Source organism: Hermetia illucens, chromosome 5 (assembly GCF_905115235.1).
Source record: "Hermetia illucens chromosome 5, iHerIll2.2.curated.20191125, whole genome shotgun sequence".
Taxonomy (NCBI): domain Eukaryota; kingdom Metazoa; phylum Arthropoda; class Insecta; order Diptera; family Stratiomyidae; genus Hermetia; species Hermetia illucens.
Genome location: NC_051853.1, coordinates 115814184 through 115837138, shown reverse-complemented (window position 1 = coordinate 115837138; position 22955 = coordinate 115814184). Strand labels below are relative to the sequence as shown.

The following is a 22955-nucleotide window of genomic DNA, read 5'->3' as shown; positions in this document are numbered from 1 at the left end:
GTATGTCTATATAATTTCTAATATAGTTAACTCTTTTTATACGGAAAGTTCAGTGGAAGGAACTTTCAACCAATCCTTCACATATACATACACACACGCGTAGGTGATTTGATGCAGTTTTTGCATTATGAACTCTCAGGGAGTCAATACTGAATGATTTCCAGTTCCCTATGTATAATGCTTCATACTGTTCATTCATGCATGGGAATTCTGGATGCCAACCATATATATGCACATACGGAGTAGCTGCCATGCACGCATGTACATACAGTATATCGATAAAAGATGAGTAAGCGATAAGATTGAGCAAGTGGCGAGGCAATAACGTATTATTATCAGATGGTTGAGACTATCGCTAATACAATTGATACGACTCATATCAGTCAAGTTTGGAGTAGTGACCACGTTAGTTATACAAAATGCGCGCTAAATGGCCACTCAAATTCATGGTCGGTGTCCAGCCGTGTATCTTTGTCACTCTCTTTTACTTTGTACTCGTCGTTTTATACGGAAGAATCACTACAATTCCGGAAATTCATTACTACAAAAAAGCTGAAAGTTATGTGGATAAGCCGTTTAGTCGTGAGCCGAAATCCATCTTGCTGTGGAATGCGTTCTTCGAAAGCCGAAATTGGCATTTACCCGGAAGTTTAGTTAACGAAACATTTTTTAAAGGACTGAATTGCCCTGCAACGAACTGTTTTATTACAAGTGAAGTAAACACCTTGAGTGAAATAACGGAGTATGACGCCATTTTGTTTCACGTCGCTGAAGCATTCCCAATTCTTAATCCATTTCCTTCTAAACGTGCCCAAAATCAAATTTATGTGTTCGCTGCAATGGAGTCGCCAGCTCATACAAAGCATGATCTTTCCGATGAAATCAGTTTCTACAATTACACGATGACCTATCGTTTGGACTCAGATATTCTATGGACTTATGGACACCTGCAGGACATTGAGACAGGGCAACTTGTCGCCCCTACTTCTTACCCGGCTTGGAGGAAAATCCCGGAGCTTCTTGAATTAGATACATCTCTGGACATTGCACTTGCTAAGAAAAATAAGACCGCTGCATGGTTTGTCTCGCATTGCGATGTTATTTCCAAACGGGATGATTTAGCCCGATCATTACAACAATATATTCCAGTCGACATTTACGGGAAATGCGGGACGTTCACGTAAGTTTAATATTTTTCACTTTGAAACGAGATCAATAGCGGTTACATGGAAACGACTTGTTTGTAATCGAACAGGTTACTCAATATATTAATTTGAAGGGACCTTTTACCAAATCTGTTATGAAAAATGACAAAAACTATCGATTTGAAATGTTAAATGCTCATTTATTACACTCTAAATTGACAATTTTACTTCTGAAAAACAAAAGAAAAAACAAAAAGGTGGTTGTCCTAGCCCAGCGCGTTAGCAGTTGCCATTGAAAAAAAATTCAAACATAAAATTTTGGCTAAACTATCCATATGCATAATATCACAAGTCAAGAAACCGGAAGTTGGACGCTTCAGTATGCAATTTATTTCATTAAAACATTTGTGTGGATATTTCTCCCATTAGTACCTAGCACGTAATATTGCACATACTATAATATATTCTTCTTTTTTTTCTTCAGCCTTTGTCCCGTTCACAAGCGGGGTCGGCTCGTCGTGATCGGTTTCGCCATTTGGCTCTATCGAATGCCTGATCTGGGTGCAATCTCGAGACTTTCAAATCCCCATCCAGCGTATCAAGCCACCGTTGTTTAGCTCTACCTTTTGGTCGTTTACCATCGACTTCGATGTTCAGACCAATCTTGGCAAGTGAATTCTCGTTTGCACGAATTGCGTGACCATACCATTGAAGACGCCTCTCTCGCAACTTTTCCCGGATCGGTGCAACCCCACAACGATCGCGGATATCCTCATTTCGGATGTGATCTAAACGTGTGACGCCACTAGTCCAACGTAGCGTCTTCGTCTCCATTACCGCAAGACGCGTTCATTGTCTTTTATAGTCGGCCAACACTCAGAACCATAGAGAGCGACTGGACGGACGACATTGCGGTAAATTTTAGATTTGAGACGTTCGTTGATACGTCGATCACAAAGAACGCCAGTTGTGGAACGTCACTTCATCCAGGTTGCGTTAATGCATGAAACAATTTCATAACGCAGTTCTCGATTGGCTGATAGCGTTGACCCGAGGTATTTAAATCGCTCAGTTCTGGGCAGATCACTGCCGCTGACAGTGATTGTGCCTGTTTCATGGGGATCGGTTGTTAAAAATTCAGTTTTGTTTAAATTCAATCTGAGACCGTGTTGCATGAGGCGATCATTCCATTTTTGGACAAATTGCGCGAGATCATTTTTGCTATCAGATGCTAGAAAAACATCATTTGCATAAAGCAGTGTGTAGAGCGGTGGACGTTGTATATCCCGTGTGACGGTCTCCATAACAAGGACAAAGAGGAGTGGTGAGGGGGCGCTTCCTTGATGAACACCAACAGAGACACGAAGCGATTTTGATACACCCGCCATACTTCGAACTTTACTTTTCGGATCGTGGTAGAGCAATTGAACCCAGCGCACGAGTTCTTCTGGTACTAAGTGTTGTCATAAAGCATACCAGATGAGTTCGTGTGGTACACGGTCAAACGCTTCCTCTAGATCCAGAAAGGCAATGTAAAGAGGGCGATGCTTCTCACGGTGTTTCCCCATGAGTAACCGCGTAGCGTGTATTGCGTCAGTAGTTCCACAATTCTTGACAAATCTGGCTTGATTCACGGTTATTTCAACGATTTCGTGAATACGGTTGTCAAGAATGCGTTCAAAAATCTTCATGGCATGGGAAGTAACCGGATCGGACAGTAATTTGAACATTCTGCTGGACTACCTTTCTTTTTCCATATTGGAACAGGGTTTCTTGCCAGTCAGAAGTGAATAACCCGGTTAAAGAATTCACTGAGCCCTACTGTTGAGTCCCAGCTCTTCGCTTTCCAGAGCTCAGACGCGATGTCGTCAGTTCCTGTGGCTTTCCCCGATTTCATTCGTTTTATTGCCACCGCGACTTCGGTTGCGCTGACAGTTGGAACTGGTCCAAATGTCGACAATGATTGTGAAAGTGGAGGATGACCAATTCTTCAGTTGAAGACTGCTCGAAGTATTTTCGCCATCTATCCGTCGCGGCTCGACGGTTGTTAAGCAAAGTACCGTGTTTGTCATTAACGCAACAGAAGTGTTCGACATCCTGTGTGCATTCATTACGGCTTTTAGCAATTCGATACAGATCTCTCTCGCCATCCCGAGTGTCCAGTTTATCGTAAAGATTTTTGTAATGGTTCGCTCGGTTGACAGCGACCGCTTTCTTTACTTCTCGGTTGGCATTCTTATAAATTTGCCAATTGGCCAGTGTTTAATCGTCGAGGAATTTGTGGTAGAGGCTTTTCTTTTCACGGACCTTCATTTCAACATCATCATTCCAAAGCCAAGTATCTCGGTTGATGTACCGCTTACCCGGCTTGGTGACCCCGAGGGTTGCAGAGACCGCTTTGTGGATCATGTCTTTCATTTGGTTCCATGATTCTTCCACATTCGTAATGGTCGGCAATCGTATGAGTGAGATCGTTTCTTCTTTCTTCTCACCAAATCGCCACCATTTAATGCGTCGGGGGCCAGTGCGTTCCTCACGCTCTTTTATCGATGGCTTAATTCGTAGGACGACAATCAACGGCCGATGCTGCGGTGCGATGGTCTCATAGGGAACGACTTTGCAATCGATGACAGTGGTAAACTGTTGGCGTCTTATGGGAATATAGTCGATTTGCGTTTTACTGTTCCCACTATAAAATATAGGAAGATGTTCAATGTCGCAGTTTTTGGCACCAGACCGTTGGGTTTCTTGCAGAGCGCAGATACCAATGCGCCTTTTCCGAAAGGCTCTTGCGAGTTCCTCTGTCTTTCCAGTTACGGTACCAACATTTCGCGTGCAGACACGTATTTGTTTTGTTCGTTGCGTTCGGACTAACTTGCTTACGGCCTGACGCCGTCCATACGTCAAGAACCCTTGCCTATTTGTCAACAGGACCGGGGCCCGCCCTGCCGCGTCGACTGAGGTGGACGCCCTAGCATTTCTATATACTATAATATATTATGTGAGAATATCCACTTTCGCGTGATACTGATATTCAATGTCTTGAATTTACACAGAAGTGACAACTTTGACCTATTATAATTTGGTTAGTAATAGTGCGATTTCCACATCATGCTCTATATTATAGATTCTACGATAAACTTAAGCGAGGTTTTGCAGTCAATTGCGTATAGTAATATACGATTATTAACTTCATTTGAACAGATATCTGTATGGAAAGTATTTCATAGCATAGGCACCATATAGAGGTAGTTCCTTGATTTTTTTTCAGTTTTTTTCTGAGAATGGGTTCATGAAGCAAATGATCACTTTCGACCCCCGACTATATTTGGTGAATAAAACCCTTTTGCATGTATGGGGACTCCCATCCCTAAAATCGACGGAGAATGTTGTGACTCACTGTATGCGTGATCGTTCACAGTTCACACCTTTGCACGAAATTTAGTGTCAATTTCTATATATCCGTTTCCGAGAAAATACAGAGAAACTGACGGATAGACAGACAGACAGACAGCAAATCGACTTTAATAAGGTTTCGTTTTACATAAACTGTTAAAAATGAGCCGGACTGCTGACCAAGCAAATTACACTCTGTTCAACAAGAACGTGACCGCCATTATTCAGAAAAAATGCGCCACTTCGTATTCTATGACTCATTCCCTAATGCGCAATATAACTTCTAGTGGTGTTCAGCATTGTTGATGGTATTGTTTTGTTTAGTTTTACAATGAGTGAAAAATATTTGAAACGATAGGAAGCAGTATTTCTCGTTCACCACTTTAAAGGACCGAAGGTAATATATAAACCAGCTGCAGAATATATAAAAAAGTCTGAAAGCTTGGTTAAGAAACGGGCAAAACGATTTTTAGAGGCTGGAAACGCGAACGACTTGCCGGAGAGGGGATCAGGCCGCATAACAACTGAACAGGAGGATAGGATTCGATTCTTTCAAGATACCCCAGGTTTTTCACTGCGTACTGCTCAAATGACTCTGCGTAAGAAGGGAGTGAAGTTTCAAGTCCGAGCAGAGGTGAAAAGAATAAAGCGTCGATACGCTTTTAATTATTTCACGATATCCGGGCTTTCTATGATACTTACAATGAATTACTAAGACGTGGGTGAAAAAGATTCGTTTATTTCTAAAACCTCAAGCTTACTAACTAACAATCGTTGGCTACAGAAATCTTTTATAGACTGAAAATGTTATTATTATGAGATCTCTTGTTTAGTCTGCAAGATCACATTGTTATTGTTATGAGATCTCTTGATTCCCATAAGTCGTCTGCAGGATAAGATTGTTATTGTTATGATAAGTACTGGAAAGCCACATCGGTTTGTGTAATTAAGTGGAAAACCAAGTCAGTGTTAATTTACTTGTTTAAGATTAGGAAATTTAATATCGCTGACTTGCGAGCATGATTGAAGGGTATGTGAGTTATGTGTGTGTGCATGATACTTAACTAGGGAATAGATATATCTTTAAATACAATCCGCAGTCACATACGTGAAAATGATTGAAGCAATGCTATTTACACAGATGAATCTTCTTTCTGGGCATTGTCTTCTCTATCGAAAGCTTGGACAAGTAACCTATTATAGGTTACTTCAATGTATCGTAAAACACCCTGTAAAAGTGCATGTTTGGGGATGCTTCTGCCAAAATGGATTTGGGTTGTCTTTTTGTGTTGTGCTGAAAGAATGTGCAAAATTTATCAAAAATGCCTAATGAGATCTGGAAAAAAGTTTTTTCGGTCAGACAAAACCTGCAAGAAGACAGTGATCTAAAATATCGCAGTAAATTGTACAGTGACTGGAAATGGCAAAATAACATCACTACTATGGTGTGGCCGGCAATGTCTCCCTGATTTGACTCAGCTACTCATTCACAGCTGAGCCGAGTGGTATCCGACGTCAAATCGCGATACAAATTCCGCTGCCACCAGTGAGATTTGAACCGCGAGCTTCCGTACGAGAGCCTTGCGCTCTAACCACTCAGCTATCTGGTTTTTAGATAATAGTATGATTAATTTTGAATTTTCATCCCAAACTCCAAAGAATGATAGTATGCAGGAGGATGGCGAAGACCGCCCTCTCTAACTCCGTTGAAAACTCGCGGCGATCTGCCCCCTCAAAAAATGTATGGCACTTAGACAACTCTGCGGTAAGAATTTCTTTCTGACTTTAATATTCTTAAAAGAAAGCTGGGTTTTTCTTTTCAATTACATGGTTCAGACCGACTTTTTCATTTACTGTCTATCGATCTGATTTCGGATCTGATCTGATTTTTTATGAGCTTTAATTAATTGTCCGGATAGCTGAGTGGTTAGAGCGCAAGGCTATCGTACGGAAGGTCGCGGTTCAAATCTCGCTGTGATTTGACGTCGGACACCAGTCGACTCAGCTGTGAATGAGTACCTGAGTCAAATCAGAGTAATAATCTCGGTCGAGCGCAATGCTGACCGCATTGCCTCCTAGTGTACCGTTACGGTCTTCAATGAAGTGCTCTAACACACTTCAAGGCCCTGATCCAACATGGATTGTTGCGCCAATGATTATCATTATTATTATTAATTAATTGAGTTACTTTCTGCGTTTTTAGTGCCCTTTGCACAAATGACTTGTCAATTTTTCAAAATTTCTGGGATCTTGCGGCTTTATTCGTCATTTTGGGCTTAAGCCAATATATCTTTGATAAATAAAGTTTTTTTTACGCATTGCCACAAGAATAGATCTTAGCTGCAAGGCACTTAAATAGACACTACGGGATTCCACAATATTGCATTTTACTGAAATTTAAGTACCGTTATCACGATCAGAAAGAAGGGACAAAACTGGGTTTGTGGACTATTCACGTAAAATTAGAACATCAATTGCCGTAGATTGTAGAATAAATATCTATTATATGAAATATAATCCTACAAAAAATAACACACGCAATCTTTATGCATAAAATGTGCATCGAAAGAGATTTCAAGTTCTTCTGTGGTTCGTAATATTCTTTGGGCCAGTTTTGCACCATATTGTGTATGTGTACACATCCAAACTAATACATCTTCACGCATTTTAACTTTCATCATCATCAACGGTGCAATAATTGGTATCCGGTCCAGGCCTGCCTTAGTAAGGAACTCCAGACATCTTGGTTTTGTGCCGAGTGTCGTGACCTCCACTTTCACTGTTCACTTCTTTTTAACACTCAAACTCTTTAGTTCCGTTTCTAATGAAATTTTATTAGTTATTACAGTTAATTTACACTTATACTTACGTTCACGTTACTTTACATTACTTAAACTTTTCCTACCTTGCAGGTGTGCTTTTAAAAATCGTTTAAAAACATTTCCTTATGCTTATTCTAGACTTACCTTAACCTACTTTCTTATTCTCATTTGCCGACCCACGATTACCTCAAAACATGATTAAAAGATTGCTGTTATGCTAACACTCAGCATTCTACAACACAATACTGACCGACAAGTATGTTCCATATCCGCATATTGTAATACAAAGCTTGCACTTTCTTTCACAGTATCGGTTACACATTTCTAGGTCGCGCCCAATGTGTCACCTCACCGAGCTCCACCAATTCGATACCTCTAAAAGCTGTCTGGCGTCCTGGCCTACGCCATCGCTCGACCTCAGGCAGGGTCTGCCTGGTCCTCTTTTTCTACCATAGATATTGCGCTTATAGACTTTTCTGGTTGCATCATCCTCACCCATACGGATTAAGTGATCCGCTCACCGCAACCTATTTAGCCGGTTTTTATCCACAACCAGACGATCTTGGTATCGTCCATACTCATGTAGGGGACCAATTCTTCAGGGGATTCTCCTCTTGAACGCGGATTTCATCGTCATAGCTCTTATCGGTTGGAGAAATTTTCAACGGTCTTAAGGTTGTAGTCTCCTATCTTTATTGTTTTTGTTTAGCAAGTGCGATTCGATGTTGTTCGTTCTTTGGTTTTTGCGCCGCCTGCTCGATCTGGATAAAGGTAGACTGCATATCTCCGGTTTTTCTTCCCATAATGTCAATATTGTCAGTGTAGGCCAGTAGTTGGGTAGACTTGAAGAAGATGGTACCTCTCCCATTTACATCTACATCACGAATTACTTTTTCAAGGGCCAGGTTAAAGAGGACACATGATAGGACATTTCTATGTCTTAGAGATTTGTTGATATTGAATGTCTCGAAAGTGATCCTGCTGGTTTTATCTGGCCTCGCACATTGGTCAGGGTCAGCCTAGTCAGTCTTATTAATTTCGTCAGGATACCGAATTCTCTCATGGCGGTGTACAGTTTTACCCTGACTATGTTGTTATAGGCGGCTTACAGTCGATGAAAAAATGGTGCAACTGATAGCCTATACCAGCAATTTTGCCCTATAATCCCCTCTGACAATCAGATGAGAGTGTATACTGAAGCCATTCACAACACAGCCCTCCGCAACACCCATAAGGGCGAAATGGATGCAGCAATAACCGCAGTCAACAGAGATCTTGGAGACGAAGCATCAACAAATGATCTTCACAACAACCTAAAGAACGTTGTCATAAATACGGCCACAAACATGAATGTAAGCTAGCAACGGAACGGAAGAATGCCGCATACCGAGTAATGTTGCATTCTCAAAGAACGCGGACACAGGCAGAGACTTATCACGAACTCCGTTGAGGGGAGAAGCGACTTCACAGACGGAGAAAGGTAGCCTGGGAGAACCAACAAGTCTCTGAACTAGAATGCTGAGACAAAGAGGGAAATCTGATTTCCGACGGAATGGGCATATTGGAGGTTGAGTATTTTGATGAACTGCTCAGCAACCAAAATATCGGTGAGTTGGAGGTCCCGCCAACTGAAGACGACGGACAAATGCTGCCACCACCAAGCATAGAAGAAACAGCCCGTGCAATTCATCGGCGACCAATTACACCAAATGGTTCATCAACTTATGCTGAAGGTGCGGGACAGCGGGAACCAATGCTTGACGACTGGCAACGAGGAATTATCTGTCTCATATATAAAATCACACAGTGCAGCAATTATAGAGGTATCATGTTGCTGAGTACCATCTATAAGATATTCTCCGCTATCTTGCTAGGCCGGATACTCCATACGGCCAGAATATCATTCTTCATCATCAATGGCGCAACAACCGGAATTCGGCCTAGGTCTGCCTTAATAAGGAACTCCAGACTCCCCGGTTTTGCGCCGAGACCCACCAATTCGATATTCATAAAAGTTGTCTGGCGTCCTGACCTACGCCATCGCTCTATCGCTCTCATTGTGTCGGAAATTATCGATCATCGATCGATCTGTTGGTTCCCTCACGGTTCCTTTTTCCGTCTGTGAAGTCGCTCCTCGGCTCGACGGAGTTCGTGATAGGTCTTTGCCCGTGCTCGCGTTCTTTGAGAATGCAGCGTTACTCGTTTTGCAGCATTCTTCCGTTTCGTTGCTAGCTTACTTTCATTGTCGGTCCAGCCATTCCGACTTTTCTTGTTGCTGGGGCCAATCATGTTTATGGGCGTATCAATGATAACGTCCTTCAGGTGGTTGTGAAGATCATTTGTTGATGCTTCATCTGCAGGACATCTGTTAGCTGCGTTTATTGCGTCATCCATTTCCCCCTTATAGGTGTTACGGAGGGCTGTGTTGTGAATTCCACTTTACTCTATGTAAAGAAGCATACATCTATGTACTTAAATTAAATACCACTGGTAGCAACTTACTAGCATGTACTAACTTACAAACATGCCTATCCTATTGACGGAAAGTCATAAGGTAAAAATTCTTATAAAACGGTTAGAAAATTGAAGTTTAACTGATGTCAGTGGCAGATTTGGATTGAGTAGATTCTTAAATACGTGATGCTATTGAGAAGAAAAAAGGGTTCGGAAGCATCTGAAAACCTTCTATAACCTTGTTAATACCTTCTATAACTTTGTTAATAATAGTTCAATTGCCTTCAAACTTTTCAGAATTATGTCCTAGATTATCGCCTATGTTGTTGTATTTCCAGGATGACTTTAAGGGAGGTTTCCGGTAAACCTCTAAAATACGGTAATATACTATTATTAACTTTATTTATGTAGATATCGGAACAGTATGTTTTTTAAGGCCTAGATTTCATATATATGCATCACTGATTTCTGATTTTTCGGTTGGGTAGGTTCCGAAAACGAGACCTGTTTCACTTTTTGGGGCACCCATTTTGAGCCTCCTATGTTTTAACCAATATTAGGAATAAGACCTGTTTCGGAAAGTACTATTTGAGCCCTTTCATTTGATACTTTACATGACCATATTCAATGGAAAAAAGTAAACCCCCGCCCCCCTTCGAACTTAACGCTAAAATTCATCGGCTTCGGTTCAGCCGTTTCCGAGTAACTTGGGTGTGACAGACTGGCAGACAGACAAATGGACAGACAGACATTGAATCGATTTTAATAAGGTTTTGTTTCACACAACACAACACTTACGCGCCATCGTTCGGTTACTTGAAATGTGGTCTAGCTCCCCTCATGAGTTCTCGAGACGATCACACTCCCCCTCTATTGTTCTGTGGCCAGTGCCCTTGGGATGCGACCCACAGGTTGGTCATGTTGCAGCAATGCAATTATTGCCCTTCTTTAATGTGTGATCTATCCACTGCCATGCTGGCTTCCAATAACAGTGCGTACAATTGCCAGGCATGTGCGCCAACCAAGTTCTACGTTTGTGATAATATCAGCCTGTCGCAGACAAGCGTTGACGAAAGCTTCAACCTTTTGAGTAAAAAAGGAATTCACTTTCCAGGTGCTACTCCCATATTGCATTTCAAAAAGAACACTAGCACAGAATATCTCAACTTGATGTTGGTGTGGAGATAGCTGCATTTCTAGATTTATTTTAAACGGGGCAGCGAAAGCGGATCGAGCGCCGTTAATGCGTCAGACAACATTCAGTTGGATCCCTCCTCCTATCTAGGAAATATAAATTCATCGACGAATGCGAAGACCTGCCCGCTACTGGAGATAGCGAGAGTGCGATGGCCCAACCGACTGAGAACCTTGATTTTGTTGGTGCTTATCTTCAGTCCAACTCTACTGGAAAGAGAGGCATCCAAATCCAGAGCCATTGATGTTATCAGCGTAGTCGAGGTGCTCGAGGAAAGATGTCATTGTCCATTGAATTCCTCCACGTTCTCCGGGCAGGGCAGCATGAAGAATGTCACCGACAACAAGAAGAAATAATATCGGTGACAGGATGCAACCCTGACGTAGAGCACTCCAGCCTACTTCCTATTTACGCTCTCGAAAGCTTTCTCGAAATCGATGAAGAGCAGGTGCACCAAAGATCTAAACTCCGCGCACTGTCCCAAAATGATCTGTAGGATGTTGATGTGATCAATGTGGGAGGTTCTAGAGCGGAAAGTGGTCTGCTCTCTGTAGTTTAAGCTTTGTTCGAGATGTTCTTTATGGGCCACACGATTATTATTATTTTGCGCCTCCAATTTTCACACTCTAAACGTATGTCTTTCTTTGGAATCTTAACAATAAAACCCCTCTTGAACTCCGGATTCCCAAGAATTCCGTGTGAATAGAAGTGGCAGATCTGCAGTAACTGCAAGTACAGCGATAAATAACTCTGCGGGTAGATCGTCAAGGTTAGGCGCCTTAATACCTTTGTGTGTGTTGATGGGCGAAATGATTTCTCTTCTGTTTGGAGAGACAGTCCGCATCCGCATATTGCTCTGTCTAGGTATTTCATCCACAGGAGGAGGAATCTCACCGGATGTTATGGTTAAAAACCGTGGCGAAATGTTCTTTTCACCTATTCAGTTGTTTATCATCGTGGATGAGAAGTCGACTGTTGACATCCTTCACAGGGCCATCGAACGATTTACGTGCAAGTTCTTTCGTGATGCGATATGCGTTTTTGAAACCAATGCAATCTGCGACATCTTCCGCTTCCCGGACTAGCGCAATAGCCAATTCTCTCTGCTCAATACGCTGAACTTGTCGGGATTTCGCTCGGTATCGGTATTCGAGCACATCACTGCAGCGGTCAATAGAGGCTTCCATCCCTTCCGTTCATCGATTCGCTTCCACGATTCCGTAGTCAACCAGATTATGACGTCCCTTCGGAACTAGGTCGACGACCTGCATAGCAACCGAGAGAGGGGTGGCAGCCCAATGTTCATCAATATTGTCAGGCGGGTTACTCAGCATATGCGAGGTCCGATCAGCAAGATAGCTCTCCCACTGTCGAGACAACTCCAAATCTACTGCTGATCGCGAAGTGGTCGATGCGGTGTCGGCTAGTTGAAATTCAACTAATCCATCCATCTTGTACGTTCTGTGCTCAAATATTGTGCTACCAATGACGAGGCAGTGTAAATTTCAGAAATCTACAAACCTCCTACCATTATCGTTACGGTCGCCAAGACTATGTTTCCTCATCACATGTAACAGCAGATTTGCCAGATGGAACCTTGACCTTTCATGATCACAATGTCTCCCTTTGGAAGCCTTTTGTAATGACTAAGTGAGATTGGCAGTAGTTAAACGACCATCTTAGAGACAACCTAGAGGATAAAGTTATGGCAACTACCTAAAAAGATGACGAAATTGACCGTGAAGGTCCGCCGCAAATACTGAAGTTCCATCGAATTGCTCCGTCGACACATGTTTGCAAGTTTTGTCGTGGCCTTAAGACTCGCGAAAAAAAGAACAACACAAAACAACACTTTTTACTTAATAGAATTTATTAATTAAATGATTCAAAATTCCATGGACAGCGTTACTGCTAAAAGTATCGAAAACGGACTGCGAGAAACTACATATCAGTCGCTAATTTATTCAAAATAAAGTGCTGACTTGTCGTCTGCATTTTTGCCATATTGTGGAATTTTTATAAAGGGTCAAATTGCAAACTGCTTATTCAGCTGCATGTGCAAGATGTTGCATTGCATTGCTGGTGGTGTTGCTGCGACTGTTTCGGCTGCTGCTGTTGTTGTTGGGGGATCACTTTCGCCACGGGCGGCACAGTGATGGCCGCTGCCGCTACCTTGATTCTGCCGGCAATCACCCTTGGAGTGTGCGACGGGGTCGCCAATTTAGGAGCTTGTATTTAACAACGTTCAATACACAATTTCAAAAAAAGTACTCCTATTATAATTCAGGAGTATTAGAAATTATACTGATTTCCGTCCGTTTCTATTTTCTTTCTGCACAAAACTCGTTCATTTCACAATTACTGCCAACTATCTTCTTAACTCTTTTTTCTTATTATTATTTTTTATCTGACGTTTCTCGCCACCTACTCTGTTCCTCACTCTTGTAGCGAGGTCTGAACTGGTGGCGTCATCTGTCCGCTGGTATTCGCGACATTCGAAATAAATTTCGAATGCCGCGAATTCTGCCGCGCTACAAGTCAATGCTGTCTAGGACCAAAGTTCTCCACATAACGATGTAAATTTTGTTCTAACAGTCTTTTATTTTGATGTCGATTCATTACATAATAAGAATAATAATAGCCGGATCTAAACCCGGTTGTGAAAGGAGAAGGGATGGATAGCTGCAGTTTGAATGGCTATATGCCACCGCAGCGCCTCATGGGGTAGGTAAGGAAAGCGCAGGAATTTTGCAGTCTTGTAGATTACTCACTAAGCTATCACCACGTGCAGTTAGGTATAAAACGCAAATCAAGCAGGAAGGAGAAACTTGATGTCCGGTACGGATAACCGGCGGGAGTCGTTTGACTTGGGGACTGGGTCGGGCTCCCGTAATGGACAGCACGGCGTCGAAACCGCTAGTCGTGGGGCGGTTCGACGTCTAGACGCCACGATGACCGGGAGCGTTTCTCTGCTTGCTGCAGCTGTTTCGCCACAATCTGAGGCGACCACTTCGGCAGGTTCACATAGGCAGCGTATGAAGTGGACTGAGGAAATGAACCTCTTCCTCATCCGCTCCTACTACGAAGTAACGGAGGGTGCGAACAACATTTTACCGCCTCTTGTTGTACCAGAGATTCGTCGAGTGTTTCCCGCAAGTCAGTACCGCTTTATAATGTGGCGCAGCAGGGTTCACAACATTCGAAATTTATTTCGAATGTTTTGAATGTTGTATGGGGGGAGGAAAACCAACGGGAAAGCAAATCGGGAAACCGGAACTTGGGAGCTTCAGTTGTGAAAGGTTCTGTTTGCTTCTTCTGTGAGTATATTTGAGTGTAGAACTATCCCATTTGTACGTAGCCCGTTACGTATATGCATTTAGCATGTCTGACTACCCACTTTAGTGTGATATTGATATTTAATTGCAGCAAATTTACACGGCAAAGTCCACTTTGAGCTACTGTAACTCCGTTACTAATAGTATGATTTTGGTCAAGCTTGGGGATAATATGCTTCATATTATATTTTATACTACTACCAACTTTTATAACTCTGGAATAAACTTAAGGGGGGTTTTACTCAATTTCCCCAAAAATATGGTAATATACTATTATTAACTTAATTTGAACGGATATGATCGATATGGAGAGTATTTTGAGGCCTGGGAATCATATAGAAGCAGCTTCATGATTTTTTTTCAGATTCTTCGGTTGAGTAGTTTTTGAGAAGGGGTCCGTTAAGGAAATCATCACTCTCAACCTCAATCTTAAAACTAGTGCCGGCTTCGAAAAGTACTATTCGAGACCTTTCATTTGATACCCCAGATGACTATATTCGGTGAAAAAAATTGTTTTACCCCCTTTTTACATGTATCCCCCTAAATCTCAACGTATGTCACCTTCTCACCAAATTTCGTGTCAATCGGTATAGCCATTTCTAAGAAGAATACGTGTGACAGAAAGACAGACGGACCTGTGAGGAGTGGCCAGATCTCCCATCAGGTGCGACTCCAGCTGGCGGATTGGGGCATACCTATTGATGTGTAAATATGTGTTCATGCACTCTTCTTTTCTGACTGTGTATGGGCTAGTGTTTGCTCATCTCTGGTGCGTGGACCAAAATGGCTATGGGAAGGAGACCCAGAAAATAAAACCAAGATGGAGGAATTGAGAAGGAGTAAAGTTACAATGCACGAGCTCGAAACCCCAGTACCGGCAGCTTTTGGGAGGCGATATCCCTCGACCGCAGTGCCTCGGTGGTGGACAACTTGGCCACCGTTGCATCTAATACTACAAGTGTTTTAGATTTGGAGAAGGAGGTGTTCAAACGAAACACAACTCTGCCAAGAACACCAATTGCAAAGGCAAAAAATGATGGGCTAAAAGGAGATAGCTGGCCAAAAAAGGCGATTTCGATACCCATCGGACTTGATCAATAGGTGCTCTAGCAGCAGCAAATAGATCCATTCAAGAGAAGCTCATCAACTTTACGATCGCCTTCAATACCAAAGCCGGGAAAAGAGAGCGTCCATGGGAGCTCAGTATTTGAAAAAGGCGAAGGAGTCAGTAAAAGGAGTAATCTGGCCAAGACTCACCGAGAACGGAGCCCTGACCCAGAAGAACTACCTTTTATGCGACTTTGGACTAAAATTGTTGAGCTGTCCGAATTCATCAAGGACAAGCACAACGTGCACCAAGCCATTAAGAACATGGTGACAATCATCAGGGTGCTTTACAATAGGTCCGAGGAAGAAATAACAAAGCCTAAGGAAAAGCCGGACATCCCAGCCACAACAGTGTCACAGGCGACTCAAGTGACGCCAACGGACAAGATCGTCGATCTTCGGTTAAGTAAGCGAGTGCGAGACAAAGAAGGGGAAATTTTGGGGAATTAACGGGCAAAAAAGTTCAGAAGGGCCCAAAGCGCCCAAAATAGGAATGTCGGCTAACGAAACGAAATCGTAAGAAAATAAGGGAGGTGGTTGGACTAAGGTCGTGAACAAGAAAAGAGATAAGAAACCAAAGATGCGAATTCGACAGGAGGCAATTATAATCTCCAGCAGAGGACATCTAACGTATGCGGAGATACTGAAGAAGGTGAAATCTGACGCCGTCCTAAAAGACCTAGGCGGAAATGTTAGCAAAATCTGGAGGACCCAGAAAAGGGATCTCATGTTTGAGCTGAAAAAATCGAGCGTGGGGAAAGCTGACGGCTTTCGTAACCAAGTTTTAACTCACTTGGGGAGAATGTTGCGGTTCGTTCCTAAAAACATGAGATCTATATCCAGTGCAAGGATCTTGATGAGGTAACATCCAGAGAAGAAATCTGCACTGCTTTGAAACAACAATTCAAATTGGAGGAATTCAGCGAAGGATCTATCGTGAGCCTAAGAAAAGCGTATGGTGGTACTTAAACGGCCACAATGTCACTGCCAGTGGAGTCAGCGCAGAAGTTGTTGGCCGTGGAGAAGGTTCGAATTGGATGGGTTGTTTGCCGATTAAGGGAACAGATCTCTTTAAAGATGTGCTTCAAATGCCTAATGTTTGGACACTTCGCGAAGGCATGCACTAGCGGCATCGATCGGTCCGATCGATGTCGAAGATGTGGGGAGAAAGGACATATTGCCAACGAGTGCAATAGAGACCCAAAATGAATTTGGGCGAAGGAAAGGAGGGACGGGATAACCGACATGTTGCTGGAAGTGGCAAATGCCCGGAATTTAGGAAGGCGTTAACTGCTGTTAAATGAGGTTAATACAAATAAACCTTAATTATTGCAGGGTCGCAGAAGATTTGCTTGCGCAGACCACTTACGAATCCGCGATGGAGGTAGCGATAGCTAGCTAATGATAATTAGTGAACCGTACGGAAATCTCTACGGTGGTGTATGGGTCACAGATTCAACTGGTGGAGCGGCGATATGGGCGTGCGGTCGTCAAGCCATACAATATAGCATGCGTCAGGCGGCTAGTGGTTTTTTGTGGGCGAAAATAAGCGGTATATTCGTATACAGCTGCTACGCTCCACCGAGCCTCACACTTCCTGACTTTGAAGAACTGTTAGACGATCTTGTTCACGACGCAAGGGGGCGTGGGCTATCGAGTGGGGCAGCAAAGAGACTAACGCAAGGGGGTGGTCCTTATTAGAAGCATTTGACCAGTTAGATGTAGTTCTGATCAACGAAGGCGATATAAACACTTATCGGAAAAGGGGAACTGGTTCAATTGTATCATAGATCTGACTTTTGTCAGCCTTGCACTGGCAAATGACATGTCCTGGCAAGTTAGCGAGGACTTCAGGTACAGCGACCACCAGGCAATCACCTTTGAACTAAGGATGGAGCCACAAGGTCGAAGACGCGCAACCCGGAAGACGAAATTCAAAAGAACACCAGGATGGTCTGCAAAAGGATAGAGCTCTCCATCTTACACAAAGCATATCTAAGGCATGTGACGCATCGATGCCTAGGAGATGCTTATTCTCCACTAGAAGACCCAATTATTATGATTAATGAACTTGCTAGCCTTCAATCGATTTGCCTCCGAGCCAGACGAACGGCTCAGAGGGCAATATTTAGGATCGATCAAGGGCAAAAGGAGCATGCCTACAGGGAAGCTCGCAAGAACCTCAAGCTCGCCATCCAGCCGAGTAAGAGGGAATGTTTTAAGGATCTCTGTGTGGAAGTGGACATAAATCGTGACAGGACGATTTAGAGGCCGATCATCTCCGCAGATCACGTGCCCTATACTCTTGTTGAAAATAGTCAAGGGGTTATTTCCCCAACAAGAGCGGGGGACTGACGCGTCCAGCGTCCCCTGAATGTGACGCACCATGATTGGTGCAAATCCGTAGCGATCGCGAATGCCCTCATTTCGGATGTGATCATGACGTGTTACACCATTGGTATGCCAGCCACTAGCAACATCTTCGTTCCCATTATTGCGAACGCTGTTAATTGACTTTTATACTCGCCTAATACTCAGAATCATAGAGGGCGGTAGCGCGGACGACATTGCAGTAAATTTAACACGTTGACTGATAAGTCGATTACAAAGAACACGAGTAGTCAAATGCTATATACTTCATCCAGGCTGTGGAAATGCGTGATGTTTAAATCACTCAGTTGTGGACCGGTCACTTCAGTGGCAATGACAACGCCTGTTTCTTGGAGGTGGACAAAAATTCAGTTTTATTCAGATTAAATGTGAAACTTTGTTCCATTTTTGGATAGGCTGCTCGAGTTATTATGCTATTAGACGCTATTAAAACGTCGTCTCCGGCAACTGCAACGGACACTGATTACGACTGTTTCATGCGAAACCGTCGGCAAAAATTAAGTTTTATTCAGATTCAAATTGAGACGATCATGAGGCACGAGGCAAACATTCCAGTTTTAAGGTTTTGTGTAAACATAAAAGGTTTGTGTAAACATAAAACCTTATTAAAATCGGTTTACTGCCTGTCAGTCTGTCTGTCCGTCACACGCATTTTTCTCGGAGACGGTTACACCGAGCGACACTAAATTTAGTAGAAAGCTGAGAACTGGGAACACTCACACATACAGTGAGTTACATCCTTTTACGACCAATTTGGGGGGGGGGGGGGTCCCCATACATGCAAAAGGAGGGTCTACATTTTTTCTTTATCGAATATAGTCATGTGGGGTATCAAATTAAAGGTCTCGGTTAGTACTTTTTGAAGCTGGTGTTAGTTTTGACATTTGTTGGAAAGGTGGGGGTGCGGGGGGTTGAAAGTGATCATTCTTTAAGAGGGCCATTCTCAGAAACTACCCAACCGAAAAATCTGAAAAAAATCAGGAGGCTGCCACTATATGGTGCCTGGGCACCGAAATACCTTCCATACTGATATCTGTACAAATAAAGTTAATAATTGTATATTACTATAATTTTTAGTAATTGACTGCCAAACCCCCCTTAAGTTCATGCTAGCAACGCAACAATATAGGGTGTAATATAGAGCATGATCTCACCAAGTCAATACGTCAAAATTGTCGCTTCTTTGGAAATTCAAGACTTTGAATGGCAATATCATCCGAAAGTGGATATTCTCACATAATACAGGGTGCGACAGCATAACTTCCTTTTATCAAAACTCAATAAAAACTATTGTATGCATCGGAAAATATTTATTTATTTTTTATAATGTAGGTACATGTCTAAAGTTTCTATTTACATTGTTTTGAAGATCAAATCTGTTAGGTGACGTCCCCCATTCTCCATACATTGCGTAAACCGATTTCTGGCGTTTGTCATGACTCTTGTTAGCATAGCAGGTGTTATGTTGGCAATTTCTTCTTGGATGTTGGTCTTCAAATCTTGTAGGGTTCTTGGACGGTTCACATAAACACGGGATTTCAAAAAACCTCATAGAATAAAAATTACAAGGGGACAGATCGGGAGAGCGTGCCGGCCATTCCAAATCGCCTCTAATTGAGATAAGGCACTCTGGAAAGTGTTCCCTCAAAACAGCCATCGATGCTCTTGAAGTGTGTGCTGTTACACCGTCTTGTTGGAACCAAGTGTCCCCCAAATCCAAATTTTCTAGCCGTGGGAAAAAAAAATTCTGTAGCATGTTTACATACCGGTCCGAATTCACTGTCACTGTAACCTCATTTTCCTCAAAAAACCAGGGACCAATAATTCCAGCTGAGGAAATTGCACACCACACTGCGACTTTGGGTGAATGCAAAGGCTTTTGATTCAATTCTCGAGGGTTGGTGTCAGCCCAGTAGCGCATGTTTTGTTTGTTAACCAACCCATACAAATGAAAATGGGCTTCATCGCTCAAAAAACAATAGCACCCTCGGGAACGACATCAAGAAGAAGCTCACACGCGTTCATCCGAGAATTGAAGCCACGTTCTGAAAGTTCCTGAATTATCGCCATCTTATAGGGATGAAAATGAAGATCATCACGAAGAATTCTTCTCACAGAACGATCGGATAGTCCAAGGGCAGATGCGTGTTTGCGCGCAGAACGCCGTGGCGATCGCAACATTGACGCTCTCACTGCTTCAATGTTCTCAGGTGATCTAACGGGCCGAGGGACTCCAGTTCTTCCTTTTGTCGCACTTGTAGTTTGTCTGAATGTAGTGACCCATGCAACAATTGATTTGTGGTCTGGGACGGGAGCCAACGGGGCTAAATTAAAGCGATTCCGAAATGCACGCTGTGTTGCAATAACCGAACATCCGCTTGAAAAGTAAACCTCAACGGCAAAGGCACGCTACTAAAATATCATCTGCATAGAGCAATGGATAGGGTGTTGGACGTTGGATGTCTCGTATGACAGTATCTATAACTTGAGAGCTTGATTCCTCCTCTCGCTGGTGATGCATGTAGAACAGCCGCATGTATCATGTGTCTCTCTTAATATAATATAATATGATTCATAAAACATAACTCGACTGGAATAACTCAAAGTCAGAGGGACAACAGTAAATAATATTTTATTTCCTCAGTTAAATGTTATTTCCTCATTAACTCCAGAAATTAGAAAGTTATGTAACGTATTTATTGCTTGGATTTTTAGCCGTTTCCGTCCGATCCGTTGCTTGTGTTAGAATCGAAAGCTAATGTTTGTTTTTCTATTTTCAGGTGCCCTCGAAATTCGCATGAGTGCGACGAAAAACTTGATGACGAGTACAAATTTTATTTGTCTTTCGAAAATTCACTATGCACTGATTATGTAACTGAAAAATTTTTCAAAATTCTCGATCGAAATATTGTCCCCGTTGTATACGGAGGAGCTGAATATACTAAATTCGCCCCGCCTCACTCATATATAAATGCTGAAGATTTTAAAACAGTAAAAGATTTAGCAGATTATTTGAAGTTTCTAGATGGGAATCTTGAAGAATATCGAAAATACTTTTGGTGGAAAAAATTTTATAAACGCACTAAGATATCGCCTTTCTGTCAATTGTGTTTAAAATTAAATAACCCTTCCGAAAGGGAAAAAGTGCAATACTATAACGATATTCAAGAGTGGTGGTATGGTCATGCTTGCCGTATGAACCCAAATGTTGAGTTCTAAACATTAGTATATAATAAATATGATATTGGTACTACAGTGTAATACCGATAATTCGTACATCGATTGTTCGTATTTCCCGCCAATTCGTAGAAATTTGCGGTTGCCCATAGTTAATTTCCTTTATTTTGCATAATCCCGATATTTCGTACCAAATCTTCAGTCTCTTTACCATACGAATTATCGGCCTTCTACTGTAATACTTTTACCTAAAAAATAAAACAAAGACTATTAACACTAGGAATTGGATATTTTAATTATTTATCATTGTTACGTTTGACAACTTAATGGTTCATTCAATAAGCAAGGGCTCCTGGAGCTTTCTCATATGTTTTAGACGAATATATAATGGAAATATAAAAATTCTACCCGTTGTTTGCATTCGCCTTGCCTTGGAAAATCTCCCTTAATTTCATTCCAGAAGAATACAAATTTGTAGCGAAAATTGTTGTGTTGTGCTGTTTGTAATATCAATTCAAATAAATCGCATTCTAAACTCACGCATATTTCACCTACCCTGGATCTTTAGAAGAGAAAAACGGCACTTTTTGACCTCCATGGGAGAATGTACTAACATATTATGGGACTCCTTGCAGATGTTCCATTTTTTCGCACAAGTACTTAGATCTACATCCTTGGAATCTAGAGAGGAGCGAATTAAAGATTAAATTCGTCCATGCACTTCCATACACGAATGAGATAAATGACCGTTGCATTCCACAGTAGGAGGAATTATGAGATTTCTTTAAAGAAATGACTTTCCCGCCCACTTAAAGAATATGCTGAATGGATAGAGGTTAACGAGCATCACTTTATCACTCAATCTACAACAAGACGTTAGAATAGACTTCCCGCGTGATTTTCACTAATGATGGAAATCAGTTGTACAGTCCAATCTAATAAAACCCTCAAAGACCGCTTTTTTTAAAACAAACTGTTGTTAAGGTTTTGTTTGCAAAACAAAAATCGGGTCAATGTCTGTCTGTTACACGCACTTTTCTCAGAAGCGGCTATACCCAGCTCAAAGTGGACTTTACGTGTAAATTTGCTGCAACTAAATATCAAAATCACACTAAAGTAGGTAGTCAGACATGCTAAATGCTTACACATATCGCGCTACTTACAAATGGGTTAGTTATACACTCAAATATACTTACAGAAGAAACAAACAAAACCTTTCATACCTGGAGCGTCCAGCATCGGGTTTCCCGACTTGTTTGCGTCTGCTGTAGGTTAAATTCGTCGCATTTGCTAATAATATTAAACTCAGAGTTGACTATTATCAATACAGGGCTTTCCATCAAATGGTTTATTTAAATCGCTTTCTAAAAGCTGGAGGGCAATAGAATTTTTAACTATGTGACACGGAGCTGTCATGCGCTCATCGTTCCTCACATATTCTTCTTTTTTTCAGCCTTTGTCTCATTCACAAGTAGGGTCCGCTCGTCTTGATCGGTTTCGCCATTTTATTTTATTTTATCAGAGCAAACTTGGTAAGTGGATTCTACGACGCCTTCCTTGGAGTTACTCCACGATCGGTGCAACCCCGTATCGATTACGGATATTCTCATTTCAGATGTAATCAAAACATGTCACGGCACCAGTTCAATGCAACGTCTCCATTACCGCAAGACGAGGTTCATCGTCTTTTATAGTCGACCAACATTCACAACTATCGAGAGCGGCACACGGACGACATTCCGATAAATTTCAGATTTGAGACGTTCGCTGATACGTCGATCACAAAGGACACCAGTTGTGGAGTGCCACTTTATCCAGGTCGCTTAATGCGCGAAACAATTTCATTACGCAGTTCTCCACTCATCCTCATCATCAACGGCGCAACAACTGGTATCCGGTCTAGGCCTGCCTTAATAAGGAACTCCAGACATCC

General features: G+C 42.2%; 1 protein-coding gene across 1 annotated transcript; it reads left to right on the top strand.

Annotated features, from left to right (window-relative positions):
* Positions 1-379: 379 nt before the first annotated feature.
* LOC119658232 (alpha-(1,3)-fucosyltransferase C) lies at positions 380-21421 on the top strand. The gene is made up of 2 exons (XM_038065510.1): positions 380-1180; positions 20626-21421. The coding sequence occupies exons 1-2, from the start codon at positions 420-422 to the stop codon at positions 21062-21064; spliced, it is 1200 nt and encodes a 399-aa protein (XP_037921438.1). The 5' UTR covers positions 380-419; the 3' UTR covers positions 21065-21421.
* The last annotated feature ends 1534 nt before the right edge of the window (positions 21422-22955 follow it).

What these genes read in the sequence shown, in the direction of transcription:
- LOC119658232 (XM_038065510.1), top strand. Translation starts at nt 420, where the DNA reads ATGCGCGCTAAATGGCCACTCAAATTCATGGTCGGTGTCCAGCCGTGT. An exon ending in GGGAAATGCGGGACGTTCAC is followed by an intron (nt 1,181 to 20,625) that starts GTAAGTTTAATA and finishes TTCTATTTTCAG; the next exon opens with GTGCCCTCGAAATTCGCATG.